Here is a 27,850-nt window from a genome sequence, read left to right on the forward strand (position 1 = left end):
GACTCACTTGTACATATGTTATTTCAATGACTTGATTGGTGATACAAACTAAAATTTTCACTAGCTGAACATGTTTAATATCTAATACATACACATTAAAATAATTTCAATCACACATAACTAATTTAATTTGAAAGTTCGAATAAACACCCTCTCTGATTAACCCTATCTAGCTTCGCTCCTCAACATGATACTGTAAAAAATCATTTACACCAATTTAAGTGTATAACTCTCATTTTCGTTGAGGACAAGATTGTCATTCAACTTGTTTGTTGTTTCTATCATCCAATAGCAATTTATCTTTAGTTTCTTTGTCCCCTTACATATATCTATCAACACTAATATTTTTCAAATACCACTCAAAATTACATTATAAATAATATTGCTTTTCATTCCAATCAATCAACCTCTATATATACCTCCCCCTACATCACCTCTTTCAAAACATTCCATTTTCCCCCTTTGTTCTTCCATCTACTATAGCTCATAAAGTAATCTAATTTTTTTTATATATATAAATTTTTCATTACGTACCACACTATGCCTTCAAGAATCTCAGATTCCTGTAGACCTCATCACTCTCAAAAACACTTTGACTTGAACTCAATTAAAGAATTACCAGAATCCCATGCATGGACATCATCAAATGATCATTATACTCAAGAAAATTCATGTAATTTCGAGTCTATTCCAGTGATCGACCTCGATAACAACAATAACAATAATAATAATAACAATATTCTTGATCATATAGGTCATGCATGCAAGAAATGGGGTGCATTTCAAATTATAAACCATAGTATATCAGAGAAATTACTACAAGATATTGAAGTGGCTGGAAAAACCCTATTTTCACTTCCTATGCAACAAAAATTAAAGGCTGCTCGCTCTCCTGATGGTGTCACTGGCTATGGCGCAGCTCGAATTTCGTCTTTTTTCTCGAAGCTCATGTGGTCTGAAGGGTTCACCATTGTTGGTTCCCCAATTGAACATGCTCGACAACTTTGGCCTAAAGATTACAACAAATTCTGGTAAGTGTTAGTGAATAGTATTTATTACGAGGCAAATTCATAATTCAGAAAGAAAAAGGAATCATCTATAAAATTCATCATTAATCTATCGATAAATAGTTCGTACAGATAAGATCATTTCTTGATTATACTTTCTTTGTCGTATATTCATTGTCATGTTTTATTTTTCAAGAGTCAGTTTAACTAACTTTTTAAGGTAAAATTGAATTAGATTAATTCAATATTTTTTTAAAAAATTATTAAAATATTTATAGAAAAGAATTATAATAAAGTATTGTAAGTGTATGTCAATATGGTGAAAAATATATCTTAAAATCTTGATCGTAGTGTTCTTATAGTTTGACTCTCCAAATACGAAATATGATATGTATTTTAGGAAGAAGAGAGTACAACATTAAATAAGATGTATCATTTATATTTTTCTGTTTACCGACCTTGAACCTTTGGCTAATGACCATTAGAAAACTCCTCAACCAGTTAACCACTATATATGAGCACGAAGGCTTGTTATACTATCAAAATGGTACATATATACTTATTTATCGCTCTTATATATATATATATATATATATATACATATATATATAAAAATTCAATTTGGAACCACTATTCTACGCCAAACTTTTTTTTTTACTATCCCTCACATTTCTCATGCACGCATATATGGAAAATGAAAATGAAGTCTTTCTTTCATTTTCACAAGTACAAAACTTTTAATTATTTTTATCTTTTTGTGCATAGTGTAGGGGAAGCCGTAGGTAAAACCTAGTGATGTAACTTTTATACTTTATTAATGGAAGAAGAAAAGTTTAACGATAAAGACATATAAGGTCCCACAGACAAGATAAGGGAAGACTTCACAGATCTACCAATCTCTAAATCGAATCTAATTATTTATTTTATTGTACTTTGTTTTTATCTCTATTTCTAGTATACGTATATTAAATAAATTTCTCAAATAGTTTCTATCGTAGAAAATAAGAGTAGTACTACTTACTTAATAGTCACAAACATATGAAATTAGCTATGAAATTTATCTGGTAAAGTTTTTCGAGAGTTGATTTGAGTATTTTTAAAAGTGAAATTATATTAAACTAACTTAAATATTTAATATAAATTTTAGGTATTTAAAAAACTATACGAAAAATATTATAAAATTGTAATTTTTATCATATCAATATAATAAAATATAATACATCTCAAAAAATTAGTCAAAATTCATATCGTTTGACTTTTAAGAAAGAAACTATAACTACTAAAAGGTACGGAAGGGAATATATTGCTAAAACACCACTAGTTAATTAATTGAATTTTGTTAGAAATTGTCGCTAATCTCAATAGCTAAATTGGATTAACATGAGATTTTTGTTGTTTTATCTACGGATTTATCTGTCTCTATGTCCTTGTTTTTTATTAGTGAGTACTTCCTATGATATTTTTCATATTTAGTAACGTTATTTATTTATTTTTTCAGTGAAGTAATAGAAGAATATGAAAAGGAAATGGAAAAGCTAGCAGGAAGATTAATGTGGCTTATACTTGGGTCATTAGGAATAACAAAAGATGATGTAAAATGGGCCGTAGGCCCAAAAGGTGAAACCAAAGAAGGATGTGCTGCCTTACAACTAAATTCATACCCGGCATGTCCGGATCCGGGTCGGGCCATGGGTCTTGCAGCACATACGGATTCTACCATATTAACAATCCTTCACCAAAACAACACAAGTGGTTTACAAGTTTACCAAGAAGGAAATGGGTGGGTCACTGTCCCTCCAATACCCGGGGCATTAGTAGTTAATATAGGTGACTTATTACACATACTCTCAAACGGGTCATACCCGAGTGTTTTACATCGGGCGGTCGTAAACCGAACACGATATCGACTTTCTGTAGCTTATTTATATGGTCCACCGTCGGGGGTGAGAGTCTCACCCCTGTCGAAATTGGTGGACCATAGGCACCCACCCTTGTATAGGGCAGTGACATGGAGTGAGTATTTAGGTACTAAGGCCAAATATTTTGACAAGGCACTTTCATCCGTACGGCTTTGTGTCCCTTTAAATGGATTTACTGATGCCAAAGATCATAAAGGGGTACAAGTTGGATAAATTCACTAGTGACACTTACATTTGAATTTTATTTTTTTTTAAAAAAAATATATGTTTATTTTTCTCTCTTGGTGTCCCTTTTTACTCCATATTGGAGGAATGTTTTGTTAATATTTTTGAGAGAGAGGAGAATATAGATTTTATTTTTCATCAATTTTTATATTGTATTTTAAAATTATCGAATTTATTTAATGTCTGTATTATATAAAGTTGATTTCTCATCTGGTTCATTTGATTGATAGAAAATATGCATGGATGAAATGTAAACATCATTATATTCTTGTCATTTCACGCTTGAACTCATTGATAACGGTCAAGTGTTATTCTCGATTACTTAGTTGATGTGGCAATATTTTTTGAAGTAATTTTTTTTATTTAAAAAAACACCTATTATAATAATTTTTATTGAATTGTTCCAGTGAATTGATTTGTTTTTTCTTTTACATAATGGGAAGCCCATAGTTTTGATAAAACAAAACAACAAAAATGTCAATGTTTCAATTAGAACTTGCACATCTTAAACAATTATTTGAGTCATATAATTGTAATTTAAAATGATTACAACAAATAAGATTTTGATTGAACTCCTTTTAAACATACACACAAATAATTGTAATTTAAAATAATTACAACAAATAAGATTTTGATTGAACTCCTTTTAAACATACAGACAAATAATTGTAATTTAAAATGATTGACAACAAATCTGTCATAATTTCTTTATTAAAGGTATACATATAAATAGACACACAAACATATAAGCACACATTAAGGTTGTATTTGTTATTTAAAAATGAACAACCAAACAAACAATATTGATCTGCTGTCCTTTTTGTCGTAATGCTGGATGAAGCTTAAAAAAAGGGGTTAAAAATTAAAAGTCTAACTCATAGATGACCACTTAAAGTTGACATAAATTTTTATTTAAATACGATTTTCTTTATTTTAAATACTTCATGTCATGTCCTGTTATATTTTTAACACTATTTTGAGATGAAATAAAAGTATACTACAAAAGAAATCAAACTATTACTGACCTGAATATGTAGCAATTCTATTGTAGAATGATGACAAGTACTAATAAATAAATAAACAAAGCCCACCAAGCGAAATTTAAACAAGAAAACAAAATAGATCAGAGAAGAAGAAAAACAAACAAACTAGCCAAGTGCTCAAGTTGATATAGATGCCATGTTTGTCCATTTATGTTTTTTTTTTTTTTTTCAAATCGATGGGTTCATTTTTTTTACCATCGTATCAGAGTCAAGCTCATTCAATTTTTCAATGTTGCCCCTCTCTCCCCTGCCATTCTATCTTATATTGTTCATGCTTCAAATGTCCAGTTCTAAGAGTTTAATGGTCCATGATATCCTGATCTTGAATAGTCTCTTCTCATGAGCTAGCTTTTGAGGTTGGCTTTAGATTGTAGATCCATTTCTTTACCAATTTTCATCTCTTTCTAGCTAGGTCATCACTATTCATAAATTAACTCCATATACCTTAAGGGGGTGGAGGTAGCAGGCTTTAAATTCGGCAAAATTAATGTAAAAATCTTTTTATAATGGTATTGTTTGTTTGAATATTTTTTTATAATATTGAAGTCGTATGATATAAAAGAGTCCGAAACATAAAAGGACAAAAAAATTTGATAAAAAATTCAAAAGGGTAGATTAATATTTTTTTTAACCAAAGGGGTAAAATCGCTACTGGTGTAGCGATTTTATTTTCACACTATTACTCCCATTAAAGTTAAAATTGCTGACCCACAAACAATTTTTTTTTTAAAGAATGTGATGCAACGATTGTAATAAAAAAAGCTTTTTTTAATTTTTTTTATAAAATCACCAAAAGTGCCGCTACAGGCGATTTTTTGTCTTTTTTTTTAAAGGAAACAGAGTCAAATATACCCCTAAACTATTCAAAAAGGTCTACATATACCATCCGTTTAAAGTTTGGTTCACTGATACCCTCGCCATCCAACTTTTGGTCCAAATATGCCTTTATGGACGTTAATTGCCATGTTGGACATATCCTACTCATTTTTTATTTCTTTAAATGCCACATGGAATTGCCATGTCATTTTGACCTTACCACATAACATTTATATGAAATGAAAAGATATTCGGACTCATAAACACCTAATCCGACCCATAAACCAACCCCCCTTTTAAATAAATTATCCGACCAATTTTCAACAATTTTGTTTAATTTTTATTTTTTCGATAAATTCCAAAAATAAGTAATTGATTAATCAAAAAATAGGAAAATATGAAAAAAGTATAAAATTAACGCCAAAAATTCATAAATAATTATAGTAACCTTAAATTCAATTTAAACACTTTTTTTTTATTTTTTTCGATACATCCCGAAATGAGTAATTGATTAATAAAAAGTATGAAAAAATATAAAATTAACGCCAAAAATTAAAAAATAAATACAGTAACCTTAAATTCAACAATTTTAATATTTTTTTTAATTTTTAAATTTTTCGACAAATCCCAAAAATGAGTTTATTAACAAAAAATATGAAAAAATATAAAAATTACGCAAAAAATTCAGAAATAAAAAGTAGGAAACTATGAAAAAAATATAAAATAAAAAAAAATTATTGAAATTATTGAATTCAAGTTTACTATATTTATTTGTGAATTTTGACGTATATTTTTTATTTTGTTTTCATATTTTTCCCTTTTTATTAAAAAATTGCTCATTTTCGGGATTTGTCGAAAAATATAAAAAATTTAATAAAATTGTAGATTGAAATGTTACTATATTTATTTGTGAACTTTTGGCATTAATTTATAATTTTTTCATACTTTTCATAATTTTTATTAATCAATTACTCATTTTCGAGATTTATCGAAAAATAATTTTTTTTTAAAGAAATTGAAATGTTAGATTTAAGGTTACTATATTTATTTGTGAATTTTTGGGCGTTAATTTTATATTTTTTTCATATTTTTTCTATTTTTTATTAATCAATTACTCATTTTCGGGATTTACCGCAATAATAAAAATTAAACAAAATTATTAAAAATGGGTCGGATAGTGAATTTGTAAGGAGTTGATTTATGGGTCGGATTAGGTGTTTATGAGTCCGAATATCTTTCCATTTTCATATAAATGTTATGTGGTAAGGTCAAAATGACATGACAATTGCATGTGGCATTTAAAGAAATAAAAAATGAGTTGGATATGTCCAACATGACAACTAACGCCCATAAGGGCATATTTGGACCAAAAGTTGGACGGCGAGGGCATGAGTGAACCAAACTTTAAACGGAGGGTATATCTAGACCTTTTCAAATAGTTTAGGGGCATATTTGACTCTTTTCCCTTATTTTAATAAAAATCACCACTTTATATATTAAAAAAAAATGTTTTCACCAAAATCGCTGCCTTGGCAGCCATTCTTTTACTTTTTAATGATAATTTTTTGGCCAAAATCGCTGCACATATTCTTAAAAAAAAAATGTTTTGGAGAAAATTGCTCATGAGTTAGTGATTTTTTAATTAACGATAATAATGGTGTGAAAATAAAATTACTACGACAGTAATGATTTTGCCCTTGTGATTAAAAAAAATAATTATCATGCCCTTCCAAAATTTTTATTAAATTTTTCTACCCTATAAACTTCCAACTCTGATACAACATAACATGAAAAAGAGGTTCAATAAGAAAAGGGGGAGAAATGGATTGTTGCAAGTGAAATGATATTATAGAAGATAGATATTATATTGGGAGATATGATTGCATATGTAAAAATATTACCTATATATACTCATATTAAAAAAAAATCAAATACCAAGCTTGTTATTTTTGTATATTTTTTTTTAACCCCTTATCAAAATAATTGATCATTCCCCACTGTTGTTGGAAATTATTGTAGAGACAAAATTACAGGAAGATGATGGAATATAATAATGTGGCAGTATCAATCCATTCAACAACAATTTGTGGTAGAAAGCATGTGCCTTTCCTACATAAAGAATAATTCTCAAAATTATATTCAATAATTTTTCAATTTCTTCATAGTTTTAATTCATTGCTCTGTAAGAGTTTTTGACATAGAATATTTTAACAAATGTACTGTCCTAGGAACAATTGTGGGGTTTCAATTCTGATAGATGTGAACTGAAATGTGATTGATGCAAAAATTTTAAAGGGAAAAAGTTCCAAATTTGATCATGAACTATTTAGAATTACTAATATCGTCTTTTATTTACCCTTAACATTAGTGATGCCCTTAAAATCAGTGAAATTTAGAGTGTGCATGGGGCGAAGGAATTGGTGATTAATTAAAAAAAAAACTCGTTGATCAATTTATTTCGCCTGTTTTTTTTTGTTTGTTATACTTTCCTTTTTAGCTTGTTTAAATAAAAATGTTCTTTTTTTCTTATTATTTTGATAATTCTTTAATTTAAGATTTTCATGTGAGCACGTGACAAATTTAAAACCACAAAACTAAAAAACATTTTAACATATCTTAAATTTAAGATCATCATATTAAAATAATTATTTTATTAAATTTTATGCTAAAGTGATTCGGGACAAATATATTGAAACAAAGAATATACTTCCATTTTAACAATTAGGGAAAGGATTTTGCGTATGGTCTAAGTTGGCATAGTTAATCTCCAATAATGATGAATATAGTTTCATGTGACTACTAACGGCCCGTTTGGATGGGCTTAATAAAAGCAGGGCTTAATAAAAGCAGCTTTAAAAAAGTACTTTTAAAAATGCTGAAACTTATTTTTAAAATAAGCAGTTATGCGTTTGGATAAAAGTGCTGAAGTTGTTATGTCAAACGTGAAAAGGGAAAAATGGAAGAAAGAAATGTTAGGGTTATATGGGTAATTTGGAGATTGTATAAAAATATTAAGCACAAAAAGATAAAAATGTGGTCAACTTAAAACAGCTTATAAGCTAAAAAAAAAAAGCACCCCTACCCCAGCTTTTAACTTTTGGCTTAAAATAAGTTTTTTTTAACTTAAAATAAGCTGTTTTGAGTATTGCCAAACAGCTAAATAAGTCAAAAACCAGCTTTTAAGTCAGTTTGACCAGCTTTTAAGCTGAGCCAAACAGGCTCTAAAGCCCAAAACTGCCCAAGGCTGGCGTATTTTTCACGTCTATTCCATATTTATCACATTTTAGTTCATAAAAATATAATTCGTTTAAACTTTAACGAATAGAGCTAATTGAATTGCTTATATTGACCAATTTTATCAAAAAAAAAAAAAAAGGAAGAAGAAGAAAAAGATTTTATTTGTTCAATATAATCATACTAAGAAAATGAATTGAAGTCTTTTTTTATTAGCTTGATTTGATAATATCAAAAATTATACTAATGTCTAATCACTCCATCTTTTCAATTCCTTCCATTTTCCACTACTTGATTAAAGTTGAATTTATTGCTCGAAATGGCAATCCACTTTTACTATCTTTTCCCTCATTTAAATTGAGAAAACTCCTTTTTTTGGTTAGATTGATCACATGTTGAAGATTAGGTCCTTTTATACTTTTAATTTTGTTTCACTTCTAGTGCTTCTTTTTGTCCCTTTGTTGCATATTATAGTCTATAACTTCATGATAAACTTTTAGAAATTAGAAGGCTATCTAATATTTATTAACTAACCATCAGCAAAAAAATGAAGGGATATCACAAAAAAATTTCTCTACTTTGTTTGTTTAGCCTTTCTTGTTCTTCAAGTGGTTCACTAGGTGACATTTCTCTTTTTGTTTTGGTTATTCTTCTTTTTGGCTATGTATTACGAAAAGTACGCACCATTCATTTTGGACTTCGGAAAGGGTTTAAAATGTTCGGAAAATTGTAAATTTATTATTTAGTAACTTTCATATATAGCAAATATAGTTATAGTTTGTATAATTATGCTCCATAGCAAACATAAATATATATATTTCGTTATATATATAAAAAAATGTAATTGTATAATTCGCTATATGTATACAAAGAAAACAGTTTTATAATTCGCTATACACATACAAAAGAAAGTAGTTGTATACAAAAGATCAATTGTATAATTTGTGTATATATAAAAGGAGAAAGAGAAAAAGACAAAAGACAAAAGAAAACTGAACAGATGAATATTTGTATTGTATAATTATAAGTGTATAGGACGAAGATATATGTATTTTCATGTGTATATACAAATTTCTCTCACTTTATACAAACAGAAACACAATTTATATATTTCGTTTCTGATTGTATAAACGAGAGAGGTGAGGATAGCGAGCGAGATATGGTAGAGAGGAAAGAGGGGAACGAATATATATATATACACACACACACACAACTTCCTCTCTCTTTATACAAACACAAACACATTTTATTGTACGTTTGTGTTTGTATAAAAGCGAGAGAGGCGAGCGACACTGCCACCAAATGAGAGTGGTGAGTGAGATTCCATCATGGAGAGAGGCGAAAATAACAATAGTTTGCTATAGGTTACAATTAAATAAAAGTATATTTATAACATTTAATTTAAATTAATAATTTGCTATTATATACAATTTTTCTTTATTATGTATGTCTTCGTTAATAATTTGATCTAATTATGTCTTTGTGGCTATTTTTATCGGGTAAAAAAATGCCCTATTACGCAAAAATATGCTTAGATAAAGTGTTGTTTTCATTTTTAATAGTAACCTTTAGAAAAAAAATTGAAGCAAGATATTTTTCGTCGTTAATTTAAATGCTTTATTTTAGAATAATTAATTTTGACATAATTAACATAATTTATCATCACCAAAGATTGTGATTGAATGATATCCTATCTTTACTCATAATATTTAGATGTGAGCTTTGAATATCAAATTAATTTTGACAAGGAATGCTTAACACTCAAAGTGACTTTCCAATTTAAATTTGAATTAGTTGAACCTTAATTAAAAAGAATTGCTTAGATTAAGTGAAAAACTAGATAGAAACAAAAGAAAGTATACAATTGCTTCTTTTCAATGACTCAGAATATTATAAAGATTAAATATAGTTATGCCATTTTTAATTTCACAAACAAATTATCATTGCACGGGATGAGATAATGATGAAAAGAGAGAATTATTATTTATTATAGAAAGCAGTGATCTGATAATATCATCAAGTCGTTGTAGTATAGTGGTAAGTATTCCCGCCTGTCACGCGGGTGACCCGGGTTCGATCCCCGGCAACGGCGATATTGTGTTTTTTGGACAAAATCATTTTTCAAAGTATGTTAAACAAACACAAAACACAAATATGTCGAAAATCGAGTGATAAATAAAAGTGAACGAAGTACGTACATGTTTATTCCTTTACATAATCAAAGTAGATTAAATTAAATTCAGACACCACAATACGTTTTCAAAGCAGATGCACATCTTTGACCTTCTTCAGTATAGTAAAAATCAAGGAATTCAACATGATCAAAGGGCTTAAAGAGTAAAGAATGTTCTTCATCTACCAACTCTTCTGGTGCCTTTATTGTATATCCAGCTTTAGGTATTGAAAACAATCCAACTGAATACCTTGCTTCATTTCCTCTCATCATTACTCTATGATACGGAGAATGCAATCGACCATTTGCCCATGCCTACGTATAAAACAATCACACTTTTCATATCCCAAGCTAAATCACAACTCGTTAAAATAAGTTGAATTGAAGGGTGTGCAGATGATATTTGTTTATTAAAAATTTTAGTTAGTATATAAGTAAAAAAAAAATATGTTTATAATCTAATAAGAATGCTCACATTTCTTTATTTAAAAGGATAATGTCCTGTTAAAGTCACGTAAACGAGAAATATCTATGACTAATTTTAAATTAACAAGGAGGTTAATGTTGAAAGAGCTTACGTATAAAGAGTCTCCAATCATGACGGTAAAAGTGTCTGGTGTAGGATCAACATTGATCCATTTTCCATCTTTGGTCAAAACTTCAAGACCACTCACTTCATTTTGATATAATATAGTAACAATATTCTTGTCTGTGTGAGCATTTAGTCCTACTTTAGTTTCACTGCTTTGGGGTCCTTTATACTTCATCACTCGAAGAAGGTAACTAGTTGAATTCATATGTTCATCCATGTATTTTTCGACCCCTAAACTCTCCACAATCATTCTCCTTATTGTTTGATCTAATTCTGATAGTTGCTCTGAGTATGACTGAATAGTCTTGCTGTCAAATACACATAATAAATTTACAACATTAAAGAAATAAGGTATTAATAATATATGACATCTATACACCACTACAAATTGGTATTATGGAGGTGGATTCAAATATTTAAGTTTGAAATTTTATATTTATTAAAATATCTAGTGAATTTTCACACGTATATCTTCTTTTTTTCATTTTTGTTAGAAATATGTGGGATCATAATTCCTCGTATAAAAAGTTATACGATTATTTATGTATATATAGTAAATGTTGAGTTCTCTCGGCGAAATTTCACACTACCTCTACTAATTAACTATAGCTATCTGTTTCGAGTCCTGAAAATAGAGACACGACATGTAGGAAGACCATTTATCCTTTAAAAGTGATTAAACACGAATCTAAATTAATCGATTTGAATATAAAAAAAAGGTCTATAGTAAATTAATTAACACTACTAATAATGGATAAGAATTTTTTTTTTTTACCAAAAAGTAGGATTTCCTTGAGGCCACAGAATTTGAGTGAATTTTTCAGCTTTATGAGGAATATTAGCATCATCAATGCCCATACTTTCATAGAGTGGAACTTGAGGATATTGTCCAACATAGCCATGGAATGGTTTTTTTGAAATGTTTTTAAGTTTGGTTTGTAAAGGAAGATCAAAAAGCTCTTGTAAGGATTCAAAAATGGATTTTCTAAGATGTATTGGAATTTTATCAAAGGAAGCTTCAAAACAACCATATTCTACTAATGCTTTGTGTACTTGGCTTTTCACTTGATTCCATACAAGTGTGTCTGGCTTTAGATCTTCATGAGAAAAGTCTATTTTTGGAAGCTTCATATTTTCAGAACCCATATTTTCTATAAAGAGAGAACTCTCAAGTGTCTTTGTTTGGTGTGCATAATTTCATTTTGTAGTTGAACCTATTTATATAGAATTTGGAATAGCAATTTGGTTGAAGAGGAGAAATTTTATGTTATAAACTACACAACCAATTTCTAAAATAGGTTGGTAAGGATATAAGCAAAATCATTAAATGGACTAAAATAGCGCGTAAATAATAATATATTCAGTGTAATCTTATAATTGTCGTGTATACAGACCATACTCTTACATAGTGTGAAGATAGAGTTGTTCTTGATGTACCTCAATTGATTAAGTAAAGCATTTCAAAACATGTTCAAACAAAAAAACACAATAATAAAAAAAATGAAGTTTAAAATAATAATAATCATAATAACAACAAAAATAACGTTTAAACAAGATTTTCCTAATTGATTTTTTACTCTGATCGAAAATTATGCTTTAGTTATATGCTTATACATATTTACTAAAATACTAAAAATTAAAAAGAGAGAGTTGATCGTGGAAGTAATTAATTGCGTGAGTGAATGTATGTGATTATTTTTTTTCTTTTATCTCTTTTTAGTCCTTTTAAATGAAAAAAAAAATCTTCATATAAAATTCTCCAGAAATATTGTGAATTCTTATTGATAAAAATGTCTAGAAAGGGGATGAAAACGTGTAATATTATCGGCTCTTTAAAATATATTGTACGTTAAACAAAGTGTAATATGCATATGTACTGACCTTATAAATGGACCTTTTTGCAAATTATATTTTAGGTTTTCTCATAATTATCTCTAGTATTAAATAATATTTACTTTTGTCCTGATAGTATTAAATAGTCAGTAATAGTATAAAAAAACTCATTCATTATGGATCCATGCTCGTAAATCATGACAAAAAATTATAGCAATTTTTAATTAAAACAATTATTCAACATAGCTAGACCATTTTTTAATAATTGAGAATTTTTAAATAAAGACAAGTTGTATACAATGAAATAATGCAAAATAAAAAGTTTTTAATGTATAAATTTTAATACGATAATTTAATAGCCATGTGTATTCATGTATCGAAATATGTCTTCGTCTTTAAAATACATGTTGATATGGACATTTTAATCTCAATAAAAACATACAAAAACTTTGACATCCTTTAGTTAAATTTGTTTAATTGAACTATTAGAGAGTGAAATTAGAAAAGGGTATGAGTGAAAGTAAATATGTGACTGACCGTCTTTTCTTTATTTCCTTTTGTCCATTTTGGTGACATTTAAAATTTTCTTGTACTATTTATTATCCAAAAAAAAAAATGCGTTTTAAAAAATAATAAATCACAAAATACGATACTAATCTCAATAATTGCAAAAAAATATTAAAGTTTTTATTAGATAAGAAATCGCTAAATACTTTATCAAGTGACATAAATTTAAAAGAGAGAAAATATAAGTCAAAACTCATAGTTATAATATACACAAAAGTTATGTTTTCATCGTGAAATGACTTTTTTTCTTGTTTTTTTAACCCCTCTAACTTTTATTATTTTACTTTTTTGGTGATTGATTCGAACACATAATTTTAATTTAAAATTTAAAAGCAAGAGCAATTGTGATCAGAGCAACCCCTCTGTCCATACTGACTCATAAATTAGCTGCCAACATTTTTTTCTTTTCCTTTTGTTTTATATGTAATAGAAAACAATATCATGAATGGAATATGTTAGAAATCATTAATCATATTTGTTATGAGTCTTATGAATTATTGCTTATGTTACATAAAAATAAGTTATGATATCCATAATATCAAATAACATTAAATAAAAGGTTTGATGTGATGTACGTCCTTGTGACCCTCTACCGTAATGATTTTGTTTGTTTTGGTCCGGCTGTTTGCTAGTATTAGTCTATAATTTACATTAGTAATGTATAAAATTGATTATTTTTTAAATTTTATTTTAGTTTAAGGTACAGAATAAGCATAATAGCAGAATAATGACTCCAAAACAATGAAAATAAATAAGTGATACTATCGTTAGCTCTATAAGGATCTATGAGTTAGACGTGGTAAATAAGGTCGGTATTATTGAATGGAGAAAATACTGAAAATTTTCATTTTTTTTAATTAAAATTTAAACCCAATCAATCGTTGTTAAAAAGAACTAGAGATTAAATAGAACGATCAACCAAACTACTATATATGTCGAAGCTTTGGTATTATGATATCTCTTATCTCCCTTTTGTGGTCTTGTTTCTCATGTTTTTTTGGTTACTTTCTTTCTCTGTTAATCTCTCCTTAATTAGTATATTATACGTTGTAACTTATGTTAAGTGATTATAATATATGTCAATATTTGTATTGAAAATCGAATTTATTTCATATAACACTTTGGAGAAGAAGTTAAAACTTTATTACATCATTCATTCATTTGGACTGATTTATGGAATTATGGGGCATAAAAATTAGAAATAGTATGTACTATGTCTTATTCAAATTTGAAAGTAACTGAATTGACATATACTAATTAATTCTTGGCCTTAACTTTGCATTGATTGGTTCTGTTATTTTGGCATTACATATTTTCAGAATTTGGAGGTTTACGAAATGGAATATGCTTTAAACACGATAACCAAATCAATTAACCAAACAATTTTGTTTGCCAACCAAAAAGTGGTCATCGTTAGCACCGGTTAATTATGATTAGTTGGCTAAACCAAAATGTTTCTAATAATCATTCATTTGAATTAAGTGCAGTGATTTTGTCTTTTTGTAGGAGTGATTTCGATGGAAAACGAGATATAGAAAACGAGACTGAGATAGTTTGGACATGTGCAACACATTAAAATGAAGTGCGAGAGGTTAAATATGGATGACGTAACAAGAATGGAAATGGTAGATCAAAGAAGTATTGAAAAAAGATGATTAAATATGACACGATGCAAATGGTGATATAGAACATCAATTAGGGTAGAAGGTTAGCGATATAGTTAAACTTATAAGGAACCAAAAAGAAAAAAATTAGAAAAAAATTGTATCGCCGTTGCCGGGGATCGAACCCGGGTCACCCGCGTGACAGGCGGGAATACTTACCACTATACTACAACGACTTCTTGTATTCTTAAATGATAAGTACTTAATAATTAACTGAAAATTAGATAATTAAAAATTTAGTCTATTATATTGATTTGTGAAAAATGAAAATGACATATTTATATTTTATCTTTCTACCCATTCTAAAGCGTTTGATAAAATCTTCCGCTATTTTAATATTCTTTTTTATTTCATCTCCATCAAATTAGGACTATTTAAATTTTATTATGTAAAAATGTACATCGAGTATTATACCAAATTAGTTTGGTTTGATCTTTTGTAAGTATAACTCTATTTGGTTCTTTTTAGGTAAAATGATTCTTCTAAAACAAATTTTGATACATATTAAAGTGAAATTCATCAAAAAAATCAAAGCCAAAAAGAGTAAATTGTTATTGACAAATGATCACGCCTCACTACGACATTAAAAAATAGATCCTTAGGGCAACTGTTGAACTGCAAATGAAAATAACAAACAAATTAGGTATGGGCTTGAATATTTGGGTAGGATCATGAAATTATATGAGTCCAAGTTTGATTACTAATTCTCAAACTTGAGTAGTTGGGTTGGATCATGATAGCATTTTGTGTTTACTTATTATTTAATAAAATACTGTCTTTATCTTTTATTTTTATTTTAATATATTTTTATAGTAACTTTATCTTTGAATTTCTTTATGATGTATTCTGCTTTTCTTACAGGTTTATCATCTAAATTATGGATGTGTGACATTACGTAACAAAAGACAAGACAATCTATTCAAACATTGTATTCATTAAAAGAATACATTATGAAATAATACATAATAACCATCCAAACATAGTAGTGCTAGTAATAATATCATTCCGAAAGTTTTTTTTAAAAAAAAAGACTGAACCACTTTTATTAATCTGGTTCTCTGAGTTAGTGTAACAATATTATTACTCAGACCAGTACATAAAAATTAAAACACAAGCATATACTCACTAGGAGCATGCATATTTATTCTACTAGTTCCAAATATAATCATATTTAAAGTCCACAATAAGTCTTCAAAGCAGATTCACATCTCATGCCTTCTTCAGTGTTGGTGAAAGCAAGAAGTCCATGAAGATCAAAGGGCTTATATAGTAGAGGATTCTCTTCATCTACCATCTCTTTTGGTGCCTTTATTGTGTAGTCACCTTTAGGTACTGAAAACAAACCAACTGAGTATCTTGCTTTGTTTCCCCTCATCATCACTCTATGATATGGTGCATGCATTCGACCATTTGTCCATGCCTACATATGATATTAAAAACAAGTAATTGTTTCAACTTCTATATACTAAACTTGTTGAGTCTTTCCCTTCTGGTACCTTAACTACGTCATTTTCCTATTGAATCATTGAATGAATTTGTTCATTTTAAACATTGTTGGTTGATTTTGATCGGTTGTTCTATTGTAAATGCCTTATATTCTATTCGTACTGTAATGATTTTGATGGAAGGAATAAAGACAAACTGTGTGTTAGTCTCATTTGTTTTCTAATGTGTTCAAATGACTTGAAGTAAAACACAATTATTCTCGAACAGTTTCACTATCAATTGGACTAATGAGTTGTAGAACAACATATATATGTATCATCTATCAATACCCCTCATAAAATCTGGTTCCACATTTTTTAAAAGGAACAAATTATGGGTGGTTCAATGATTCAAAAGGAAAATCTTGAGGGAAAAAACCCAACTAGTTTAGAGATCTGTTTATGTATTTGGCCTAAAATAATTTTCACAAATCAAATTATAGTGCTCAAACTTACATGTAGAGAGTCTCCAATCATGACGGTAAAAGTGTCTTGTGTAGGTTCAACATTGATCCACTGTCCATTTTTGTTCATAACTTGAAGACCGTTTATCTGATTTTGGTAGAGTATAGTAGCAATGCTCTTGTCTGTATGAGCACTTACTCCTATTTCAGTCTCAGTATTGCTTTGAGGTGTGTTATACTTCATCAATTGAAGAACGAAATTGGTTGAATTCATATGCTCATCCATGTACTTTTCTAAACCTAAGCTCTCCAAAACCATTCTCCTTACTGTCTGATCTAACTCTGATAGTTGCTCAGAGTATGACTGAATAGTTTTACTGACAATATATACACAAAAGAAAACAATGAAAATGGGCATATTGTTGTAATAATAAGAACAAAATTGAGAAGATTAATGTTGTATTTTACCAGAAAGAAGGATTTCCTTGGGGCCATAAAATTTGAGCGAATTCATCAGCTTTACGCGGAATGTTAGCATCATCAATGCCCATACTTTCAAAGAGTGGAAGCGAAGGAAATTGTCCAACGTAGCCATGGAAGGGTTTGGTTGAAATGTTTTCAAGTTTGGTTTGTAAAGGGAGATCAAAAATCTCTTGTAAAGATTCAAAAATGGATTTTTTAAGGTGTATTGGAATTTTATAAAAGGATGCTTCAAAACAACCATATTCTACTAGTGCTTTGTGGACTTGGCTTTTCACTTGGTTCCATACAAGTGTGCCTGGCTTTAGGTCTTCATGAGAAAAGTCTATTTTAGGAAGCTTGATGTTTTCACAATTCATATTTCCTTTAAAAGAAAGAGATTTTTGTTATGCTTAATTTTATGCATCCAGTTGAACCTATTTATATAGGATTTGGAAGAACACAACCAAAAATTTTTGGAGATAAAATTTTTTTGATGGTCGTATAACTATGAATAGCTTTCTGAGAAAGTCACTCAGCTATGGGTAGTTTTCTCAGAAAGACACTCAACTTTATTTTATAACTCAAAAGTTAGTAGTTATCTTGTAAAGTCACTCAACTATGAATAATTATCTTTAAAAAGTTACTCAACTTTATTTTATAACCCAAAAATCATTTAACCATGGATTACTTTTTCATAAAGTTGCTTAGCTATGAGTAGTTTTCTCTAAAAGTCGCCCAACCTTGTTTTATAACTTAAAAGTCACTCAAATATGTGTAGTTATCTTAGAAAATCACTCAACTTCGAATAATTATCTTAAAAAATCTCTCAACTAATGATATTTCATAAAAATAACTAGACAGTTGAGTAAGTTTGGGTTAAAAAACTACTCGTAGTTGAATGACCTTCCAGGAAAGTAAGTAATTTTCCCAAGTGATAATGAAAACAAAAAGTCTTTACTGCAAGTTGTTTTTTAATGCAACGATAAGTAGGCCTTCCTAAATTATAAGATAGTTGCTAAACAAATTAAGCTTCTTAGGTATAGCTAGGCATAGTTTGGACAAGATTGAAATGGAATAATATTTGACTATTTGGTTTATAATTAATTTAGACTAAAATTTCAGATATCTAAAAATCTAAGAAAAAAGTATACCGTATATGTAATTCTATAATGATTATGCATAAGCCCACATACCTAATACTAAGTCCAAATGTCCAATACCATATTAAATCAATCGATATAGCGAAATCAAAAGAGTAACTTTTTTCTTTTGATTCAAATATAAATAGCACATCAAATTTTTATTTTACCAAAAGAATAAAATCGCACTTAACGGAGCGATTTCTTTCTGATAAATATTGATGATGTTAAATTTTTTTTCCAAGGATAGCTGCCATGCAACATTTTTTTCGAAAATTTTTGTTTTTAGAAAAACAAAATATGGCATCCTTTTATAAAATAAAAACAGAAATCAAAACTGAAATGCAGCGACTTGCTTTAAACCCTTTTTTTTAACAATGGCTGTAACTTGATTTTTTTAAAAAAACGAATTATTTAATAAAATATTGACAACAATTTTCAAAAAAAAAAATAATAAAATCGCTCCTTGGCTAGCGATTTTAGAATTTTTTTAATAGTTTCTTGAAGAGAATTGCTGTTGTAGCAACGATTTTCATTTTTCTAAAAAAAATAAAATCAAACAAAACGCTGCAAGGGTAGCGATATTTGAAAAGCAAAATTTCTTTGGTCAAAATTGTTGTTGTGACAGTGATTTTACAGAACTTTTTTCTGAATAACGACGTCAATAATTATCAAAATTTTGTTTTTAATTAAAAAAATTTGATATGCTATGCCCATTTGGGTCCTTGAAGAACTAATGAGATGCATCTGACTATATATTCAAGGCTCTCGTATTCTCCAACTTTATTAATTATTCAAATTATTTTTCTTATACTTTTCATTTTTGTTTGTGCGATTTGTATCAAAAATTGATTAAATTTATTGTTAAAAAGATGATCATATTATTTCTAATAATTATTTTTTTTACTATAATTTATATATATAGTCTATGTAGTTTCATTTTATTTTGTATATCAAAGTTAAAATATTAATTTATAATTCAAATATCTTAACGTATATCAAGGACTGTGTTTTTTCTAATATCTTGTTAATGTAATATTTAACAATTATTTTATTTGAATTATAGAATAAAAACAAATAAGATCTAAAATGCTCACCACTATACTATAAAACCTGGCTGTAAGAAAAATTTGATCATAATAATTAATAACGTATACCAAACATTTGGTGTGCAAAGAAAAATTAGACCTCTACGCATTAAAAAATAATCTGTGATTAGTATAGAAAAAAGGACCAGCCAAAATTATTACTTTAATTTGACGTGACATCATTTAAGTAATTACAAATTTATTAAAAAACAAAATGGAAACTTTTGAAATTTATTTTGGACTTATTAAAAAAAAAAAACGGGAACTTTTGAAATTTGTCTTTCAAAATAATTTTTAGATACTTATATATGTTGTATAGATGTAAATATTCAAATAAGATGTGCTTTTTGGATGGGGTAGAGAAGATATTTTAGGAAAAATAGGATAAGGGCAAAAAAATTAAACAATAATCACCCCAACATGAAATATTATGATACTTAACTCCCTCAATTTTCAAGATAAATATATTAATTTGGTAACTAATAATTTTATTTTAGTAATCAATAAAGAACAATATATTACAAATTCGTTGCTCAGATATTATAGTAAACTCCAATTGCAAGTAATTAAGTTTTTCTCACGATCAAGTTGACCTACTCTCTAACACACACACACACATATATATATAACAAGAAAACAATCTTTTCAATAGAAAATTTAATTTAAAAAATAGATCATAAAAGTATATTGCAATTTTTCAATTACTAAAGTAAAGATCAAACAGATAATTCGTATGAAAACAACTCAGAAATTTAAGTCGTGCTAAAATGAATGAAATATAATTTCACAATTTGAAAAAAATAATTATCCTTTTCTATTTCCAAACTGTAATTATAAGTATTTTCATCGGCAATTCTTAAACGTTAAACACTAAATTATTCATTTTGAAATTTGATAAGCAATATTTAAACACGCGTGACTTCATATTTGGTAGAAAAGAATAATATTGTTGATATCTATTATTTACCAATTAAAATTACAAAAGTGCTGTATCGTAAATTTATTAAGGAACAACTACAAATTCGTTGCTCAGGTATCACAAAACTGGCCATCCTAAGAAAAATATGCTATATAAAAAAATACTCAAGAATATTTCAAATGAAATATATGCGTGAACCACTAGTCAATACATTAGATTTCGTGATTCAGCAAAAAATAAAGAACATGAGATAGCTTTTACGTAGAAATTTCCTTACTCAAGGATGATAGAATCACGATGTGTCTCACAATTTAAGTAGGAATAGAAATTTTTAAGAAAAGAAAAAAAGGAAATTTTGAAATTATGTTGTTCAAAACAACCTTGGATATTTGCATGAATATAAATGATGATCTTATAAAGTTAAATTGTTTTTAAATATAAAAAAATTTCTTTTTGAAATAATTATTTTTTAAAAAAAGAATGTCACATAAATGAGTGAGATATTAACAATGTTAACACAGAGGAAGATTCTATCCTAATGAACTTGAATCTAGCTAAAGTGAGAGAAATATTATTTCATCAGTCTAAAAAAAATATTTTTATTTCTCTATTCCATTCCTGTAAATCTTCAGACCATTCAGAAAGTTACAAGAATAACATACGCTCGATATTTTTGGCTATTATCAATGCAGGTAATAGAATATATTTTCAAAGAATTGATTGAGTTATTAACATGTAACCTCTTATTATTTGTGCCAAAGGAATGGTATCCCAGGCTTCTTCGATCGCTATCCGTGCCTGTTCCTTTCTTTTGTTATCCTCTTTTTTATCCTTTTCTTTTTTCTCTTCTCTTTTTGTTTGTTCTTCTCTAGACTCTAGAATCTTGAATTCTCCCTCTTTATCTGTCCAATTTTTAAAAATTGGTTTAATTAGTTCAGAGATATCAAAAGAAAAAAGACGTAGGGGGGTTATTCTGTCGACAAAAAGGGGGGAATGTACATTTGCTTGAAATAGTTTCGAAATAAATGTTTTGCGCCTTTGAGCCCGCATAGAGCCTGTAATTATACCTCGCCGAAAATCTGATTGTTGCGAATAGCTTATTAAAGCCACTTTCTCCTCAGCATCCTTAGTCGCCTTGTTGTCAGTAAAAATAACTACACGTTTGGCTTTTCTTTAACGAAGTTGATGATCCATTGATGCGCGATCTTTAAATTCACCCATTTGTTGGTCCAATTCGGTGATTAATTTATGGGACCAGCGAGGTACTTTTTTACTGATTTCTTTTATTCCAATCGATTTTTTTCCCGATTTTGTCTCATTAGGATCAATTGCATTGAATACAAATTTGACAAATTTCGTTCTTTTTTCTGAATTCGCTCTTCTCTGTTCTTGGTCTGAAAATAAAGAAAGACCCTTCAAATTTAAACTCGATTTTGCTTCGTTACCTAATTCATTGATTAAAGTTAAGAACTCGTCAATTTCTGTTGATAATGGTTTTTTATCAATCGTATACGCTTTTTGTTCAAATTCTTGGTAATCAATATTCGGAAGAAAGATAGTATGAATCCTATTTAGTCTAACTCTCTTTTCCCAATTTTCTAGCAAAGTATTGTTTATGATTGAAGATGAAACCCCCTTTTTTATTGTTCCTCGATATAGTCCATTTAACAAAGGATCATACATTTTAGGCACGTATTCTTTTTTAGTATCATCATTACAAAATCTAGTCCTTATTTCGAGTATCTAACTTTGATTGTAAGTATTTTCATAGGCAATTCTTAAAAGTTAACACTAAATTACTCATTTTTATATTTGTAAAGTGTAGTAATATTTTTGAAATATAGTTATTTGCTTGATTTTTCTCCGATCTCTTATAAGAAATATTACTATTATAATTCATTAAAAGAACTCATAACTTTTACCAAAAGTGGAATAACAAGCCATAAAAGAATTCTTTGAGATATCGTGATTCGTAAATCAATTACTATATGTTCTCACTCTCAACTTACGAGGAATTTCAATAATTTTTAGTTATATATGGCGTGTTGCAATAGTGAGGAAGTGTGGATTTTGATTTTATTTAAGAGTGGGTCAAAACTCGACAAATATATTTAAACACATATGAATTTATATCTTATTTAAAGGAAGAATAACGTTGACATCTACCTTCTAAAATTACAAAAAAAATTGTAAATTTATTTAACATTCAGTTCTTAAAAAGTATTTCGTTAATGATGCATACAAAATAGGAAAAATTACTCAAAATTGAAATACATATAATATGTTTTCTTATTTTCAACATTCCCTTCTATTTTTAAAAACCGCTAAATTCCTTATTTCTCTCCTAATTCTAAATTATATTATAATGTATTCGAGCTAGTTTTTAATATATCTTAACTACATATTATGTATCCGATTTATTTTATAATGTATCCGAGTTACATATTATGTACTCTGTTTATTATATAATGTGTCCGAACTACATATTATATATCCGATTTGTTTTACTTTTTTTACAAACTAAATAGGAATAGATTGTCAATTCATATTAAAACTATATGATTCCTAAAATTTATATTTAAACATATATATTATAATCCACGTCAAAATATTTAGCAATCACGCAAAGTACTGATAAATTAACTAGCATCATTAATCGGACTACTAGTAAATATAATCAAGTTAATTAAATTCAGACTCCACAATAGGCCTTCAAAGAAAATTCACATTTCATGCCTTCTTCAGTGTAGCCGAAAGCAAGGAATTCATTATGATCAAAGGGCTTAAAGAGTAAAGGATGATCTTCATCTACCAACTCTTTTGGTGCCTTTATTATGTATCCAACTTTAGGTTTTGAAAAACAAACCAATTGAATACCTTGCTTCATTTCCTCTCATCATCACTCTATGAAATGGTGCATGCATTCTACCATTTGTCCATGCCTACACACAAAAATAATCCTTCATATTAAAAAAACTAATTATGTTTGAACTTTATACTTGAAAATATAAAAGAATATATTCACAAATTAAATCATCTAAAATAATAGTTATCGATATAATCGGCCAAAAAAAATACTATAATTAATCTTTAGCTGATAATTGATTAACGACAATAACTCAATCGTCACTAAATATATGTTTAGTTACCACTACTCATTGTATATGTCCCTAAAACCTTTAGCGTCATTGGATCTAATGACGCTTAACTAATGTCGGTAAATACTTTAACACTCTTTTATCATTAAAAGTTGTTTATGTTGTAGTGTTAGTAACCTAAAACATAAGACATGTTCCCTATCTTAATTGGTAAGATATAATAATTTATTTATTTTTATATTCTGGAAATACAAAGATTGAAGGATGATCAGTTGAGCACCTTTTATTTGGAAAAATTATAAATTTTATGACAACACTATATGTTCAACCTGTTTTTTCACAATTGAGAAAATAAAAATAGAGTTACATAAATTATTAATATTAGAAGCGCTTACATGTAGAGAGTCTCCAATTATGACAGTGAAAGTGTTAGGTGTAGGATCAACAATGATCCACTCTCCATCTTTGGTTAAAATTTCAAGACCTTTCACTTGATTTTGGTGTAGTATAGTAACAATGTGTTGAGGAATTGACAAGTTGTATTGCAGTGCATTGAAGGGATTACTACAAATTATTATTAGTTTGTTAGTATTTTTGTTAGTTAGTTAAGTTGGTTGGTTAGTAAATTGATTAGTTAGTTAATTACCATTAAGTAGTTAGTATAAAATAGTCATTTTACTTTTCTTTGTAAGCAGTTAGAGAATATGAATGTTGAGCTTGTCACGTTTTCTCTCTGATTCCTATCATTCTTCTTCTTCCTCCTCTTCTTCTCCTCAACACAATTTCAGTTGCTTCACTGCACACTTTCATGGAAGATGCTTAATTCTAACATGGTATCAGAGCTTTGATCAAGTGGATCTAGGGATTTCCTTCACGGATTGATTGGAAATCGAGAGATTCCCTTGTTTACTGATTTTTCTCGTCTGCAAATTTGTTCTTGTTTTCGATGGAGACTAATGAAGCTGTCATTGATACTCATACCAGTGCTACTTTCATTGATTCTAATCGACCTAAGGATCAGCTTGGTATTGATTACCATCATCCTCTGTATCTTCATGCTTCCGATGCTCCTAGCTCAATGTCAATTGGTATACCACTTGTTGGGATGGAGAACTACTCAATCTGGCGTGAAGCTATGCAACTCTCATTGTTGACTCGTAACAAGCTTGGTTTTGTAGATGGATCTATTAGCAGAGGTACTTATGGACCTGCGTATGAATTGATGTGGGATCGTTGTAATGCAATTGTAAAGTCATGGATTATGCACAATGTGAGTCGAGATCTGATTAATGGAGTGCTTTTTCGATCTAGTGCTCATATGGTATGAGAGGATTTACGTGAACGATTTGATAGAGTTACTGTATCACGAATGTTTTCATTGCACAAGTCAATTTTCTCTTTAGTACAGGGTACTTCATCTGTTTCTACATACTACTCCAAATTGAAGGATCTTTGCGATGAGTATGATTCGTTGATGCCTCCACCTTGTTGTGACTGCACTAAGTCCAAAGAGTATGCAACACATATCCAATACCAAAGGTTGCTGCAGTTCCTTATGGGACTCAATGATGGATATTCTAATGCTAGAAGTCAAATATTGATGAAATCTCATGTTCCAAATGTTAACCAGGCTTATGCATGGTATTACAAGATGAAAATCAAAAACTAACATCAGGTAGTGGAGGTATGGATCCTACTGCTTTATTCACTGCTAGAGGTTCAAACAATAAGCCTAAGAAATATGGAGTGGAATGTGACTTTTGTCATGTCCAAGGACACACTAGGGATAAGTGTTTCAAATTAATGAAATGTAGCCATTGTCAACTTACTAGTAATTTGAAGGAGAAATGTTATAAGTTGATAGGTTATCCACCTGATTTTAAATCAAGAAGAAAGGATCTACATGCTGGTAGCAATCTGGTACAGGCTGAAGGGGAACAGAATGCTAGTGCATACATGGCAGGTATATCCTCTCATACATCTGAAGTTAATCCTAATTAGATTATTGACACGGGTGCTACCAATCATATGGTTGGTAACTCACATCTGTTAATTGATGGAACTGAAGTAGGAAACACAGGAAAAAAATGCAATTACCTAATGGGGAGTCTACTGATATTTCACATGTTGGTAGCAGTCATCTAGCAGGAGGTGATGTTCTTAAAGATGTGCTATACGTGCCAACATTCAAGTTCAATCTATTGTCTGTTTCTAAGGCTACTAAACAGTTGAACTGTTGCATTTCTCTCTATCCTGATTTTTGTACATTTCAGGATCTCTCCAATGGAAGGGTGAAGATGATTGGTAGAGAACAACATGGACTTTACTTGTTGAAAGAACATAATGTCAATGGCAATTCAATTACCAGTCATTCTTTAGTTGCACAGAAGCTGCCAAACTCAGAACTCTGGCATAGAAGAATGGGTCATGTACTATTGCCAGTCTTGAAGAAACTTCCTAGCATTTCTAATTCATCTAGTAGTGCATTAGGACAATGTGATATATGCCCTATGGCCAGGCAGACTAGAATTTCTTTCAAACACAGTCTTACTACATCTGCTACTTGTTTTGAATTGATTCATATGGATGTTTGGGGACCTTACAAAATCACTACTTATAATGGCATGAACTACTTTCTTACTCTAGTGGATGATTACTCTAGATGGACTTGGATTTTTTTGCTCAGACTCAAGTCTGATGTATCCAGTATAATCAAAACCTTTCTTGCTATGATTTTGAATCAGTTTGAGAAACATGTGAAAATTTTCAGAACTGATAATGGTTCAGAGTTTTTTAACAATGCTTGTGGTGAATTATTAAAAACTCATAGTATTCTGCATCAAAGTTCATGCCCATATACTCCACAACAAAATGGAGTAGTTGAAAGAAGGCATAGACATCTCTTAGAGACAGCCAGAGCTATCAAATTTCAAGGCAATTTACCATCCAAATTCTGGGGTTGTTGTGTTGAGGCAGCTGCATATATACTTAATAAAGTACCCTCTACTGTTTTGAAAGACAAGTCACCATTTGAAATGCTTTACGGTCGAGCACCCCCTTTGTCACACTTGAAGGTTATTAGTTGTCTATGTTATGTAACTGTCATGCGTAGGCAAGACAAGTTTGGTGCAAGAGTTGTTAAATGTGTCTTATTGGGATATGGCTTATATCAAAAGGGCTACAAGGTGTATGATTTGGCTAAGAAACATCAGACCATGAGTTCTTCCTGCATTTTGATTCTCCTAATCATATTCCACCACCTACACCATCAATTCCTGTTCTTCCTGAACTTCCTAATACTTCTATTTTTCCTTTTGCTGAACCATCTTCTGTTAGTGTTGATACTTAGCCTTCTACTGACTTACAATCAACATCCACATTTCCTTATTCTGAAGTTGTGTCTTTCCCTACATCTAGAAAATCTACAAGATCCATCAAACCTCCAATCTGGTTGAAAGATTTTGTTGTACCTACAACAACTTCTACTTCTACTTGTTTGTATTCTCTTAGTGATGTTATGAAATATGATTCCTTATCTCCTACTTACCAGAGTTTTATTGCTAAATTTTCTGCTGATATAGAGCCTAAGTCTTATGCTCAGGCTGCCAAGGATCCTAGATGGGTTGAGGCAATGGAGTTAGAAATTAAGGCCTTGGAAGATAATCACACATGGGAGATTGTGACTTTACCTACTGATAAAAGAGCAATTGGTTGTAAATGGGTATTCAAAGCAAGATTGGTAGCTAAGGGTTATAGCCAACTTGAAGGCCTTGATTATCAAGACACATTTTCCCCTGTGGTTAAAATGGTTACTGTGAGGGTGGTGATTTCTTTGGCTGCTACCATAAAATGGCCTATCCATCAAATGGATGTATACAATGCCTTCTTGCAAGGTGATTTGGAAGAGGAAGTTTACATGACTATGCCACCAGGTTGTTTAATCAACTACAAAGCTACACATGCTTGCAAACTAGTCAAATCTCTTTATGGTCTGAAGCAGGCTTCCAGACAATGGAATGTGAAAATTAACCACAGCTTTACTTTCTTTTGGTTTTACTCAAAGTCCTTTGGATTACTCTTTGTTCATTAAACAATCTGCAGGAAAGATTGTTGTCATCCTTGTATATGTTGATGATTTGTTAATCACTGGTGATGATCTGGATATGATTCAGCACACCAAAAT

General features: G+C 29.3%; 4 protein-coding genes and 2 non-coding genes across 6 annotated transcripts; 3 read left to right on the forward strand and 3 right to left on the reverse strand.

Annotated features, from left to right (window-relative positions):
* The first annotated feature begins 480 nt into the window (after positions 1-480).
* Positions 481-3,216, forward strand: GA3ox1 (gibberellin 3-beta-dioxygenase 1). Its single transcript, NM_001246919.2, is given in 2 exon segments — positions 481-1,031; positions 2,506-3,216. Coding segments are annotated over 2 exon segments (1,125 nt in total). The 5' UTR covers positions 481-540; the 3' UTR covers positions 3,140-3,216.
* A 7,048-nt stretch (positions 3,217-10,264) lies between these two features.
* On the forward strand, positions 10,265-10,336 carry TRNAD-GUC (transfer RNA aspartic acid (anticodon GUC)). The gene has a single exon. It is a non-coding gene; the product is annotated as a tRNA-Asp (tRNA).
* Positions 10,337-10,395: 59 nt separating this feature from the next.
* Positions 10,396-12,476, reverse strand: LOC101244881 (probable 2-oxoglutarate-dependent dioxygenase AOP1). Its single transcript, XM_004241672.5, has 3 exons — positions 11,785-12,476; positions 10,996-11,317; positions 10,396-10,732 (listed from the first exon to the last, which is right to left on the reverse strand). The coding sequence occupies exons 1-3, from the start codon at positions 12,153-12,155 to the stop codon at positions 10,484-10,486; spliced, it is 942 nt and encodes a 313-aa protein (XP_004241720.1). The 5' UTR covers positions 12,156-12,476; the 3' UTR covers positions 10,396-10,483.
* A 2,701-nt stretch (positions 12,477-15,177) lies between these two features.
* On the reverse strand, positions 15,178-15,249 carry TRNAD-GUC (transfer RNA aspartic acid (anticodon GUC)). Its single transcript has one exon. It is a non-coding gene; the product is annotated as a tRNA-Asp (tRNA).
* Positions 15,250-15,989: 740 nt separating this feature from the next.
* Positions 15,990-17,845, reverse strand: LOC101244593 (probable 2-oxoglutarate-dependent dioxygenase AOP1). Its single transcript, XM_004241671.5, has 3 exons — positions 17,430-17,845; positions 17,014-17,338; positions 15,990-16,493 (listed from the first exon to the last, which is right to left on the reverse strand). The coding sequence occupies exons 1-3, from the start codon at positions 17,798-17,800 to the stop codon at positions 16,245-16,247; spliced, it is 945 nt and encodes a 314-aa protein (XP_004241719.1). The 5' UTR covers positions 17,801-17,845; the 3' UTR covers positions 15,990-16,244.
* A 6,768-nt stretch (positions 17,846-24,613) lies between these two features.
* On the forward strand, positions 24,614-25,668 carry LOC138349402 (uncharacterized). Its single transcript, XM_069299740.1, has 3 exons — positions 24,614-24,988; positions 25,076-25,157; positions 25,298-25,668. Exons 1-3 carry the CDS (start codon positions 24,614-24,616, stop codon positions 25,666-25,668), a joined length of 828 nt encoding a protein of 275 aa, XP_069155841.1.
* Positions 25,669-27,850: the final 2,182 nt, after the last annotated feature.

This window comes from Solanum lycopersicum, chromosome 6, assembly GCF_036512215.1.
Source record: "Solanum lycopersicum chromosome 6, SLM_r2.1".
NCBI lineage: Eukaryota > Viridiplantae > Streptophyta > Magnoliopsida > Solanales > Solanaceae > Solanum > Solanum lycopersicum.

Excerpts from the sequence above, each read along its gene's own strand:
- LOC101244881 (XM_004241672.5), bottom strand. The coding sequence starts at position 12,155 with ATGGGTTCTGAAAATATGAAGCTTCCAAAAATAGACTTTTCTCATGAA. Across the intron at positions 11,318-11,784 it reads CAAGGAAATCCTACTTTTTG|CAAGACTATTCAGTCATACT; the intron begins GTAAAAAAAAAA and ends TGTATTTGACAG. Across the intron at positions 10,733-10,995 it reads TGATTGGAGACTCTTTATAC|GCATGGGCAAATGGTCGATT; the intron begins GTAAGCTCTTTC and ends TTTTATACGTAG.
- LOC101244593 (XM_004241671.5), bottom strand. The coding sequence starts at position 17,800 with ATGAATTGTGAAAACATCAAGCTTCCTAAAATAGACTTTTCTCATGAA. Across the intron at positions 17,339-17,429 it reads CAAGGAAATCCTTCTTTCTG|TAAAACTATTCAGTCATACT; the intron begins GTAAAATACAAC and ends ATATATTGTCAG. Across the intron at positions 16,494-17,013 it reads TGATTGGAGACTCTCTACAT|GCATGGACAAATGGTCGAAT; the intron begins GTAAGTTTGAGC and ends TATCATATGTAG.
- LOC138349402 (XM_069299740.1), top strand. The coding sequence starts at position 24,614 with ATGGAGACTAATGAAGCTGTCATTGATACTCATACCAGTGCTACTTTC. Across the intron at positions 24,989-25,075 it reads TTCGATCTAGTGCTCATATG|GGTACTTCATCTGTTTCTAC; the intron begins GTATGAGAGGAT and ends TCTTTAGTACAG. Across the intron at positions 25,158-25,297 it reads GTTGATGCCTCCACCTTGTT|GCTTATGCATGGTATTACAA; the intron begins GTGACTGCACTA and ends AATGTTAACCAG.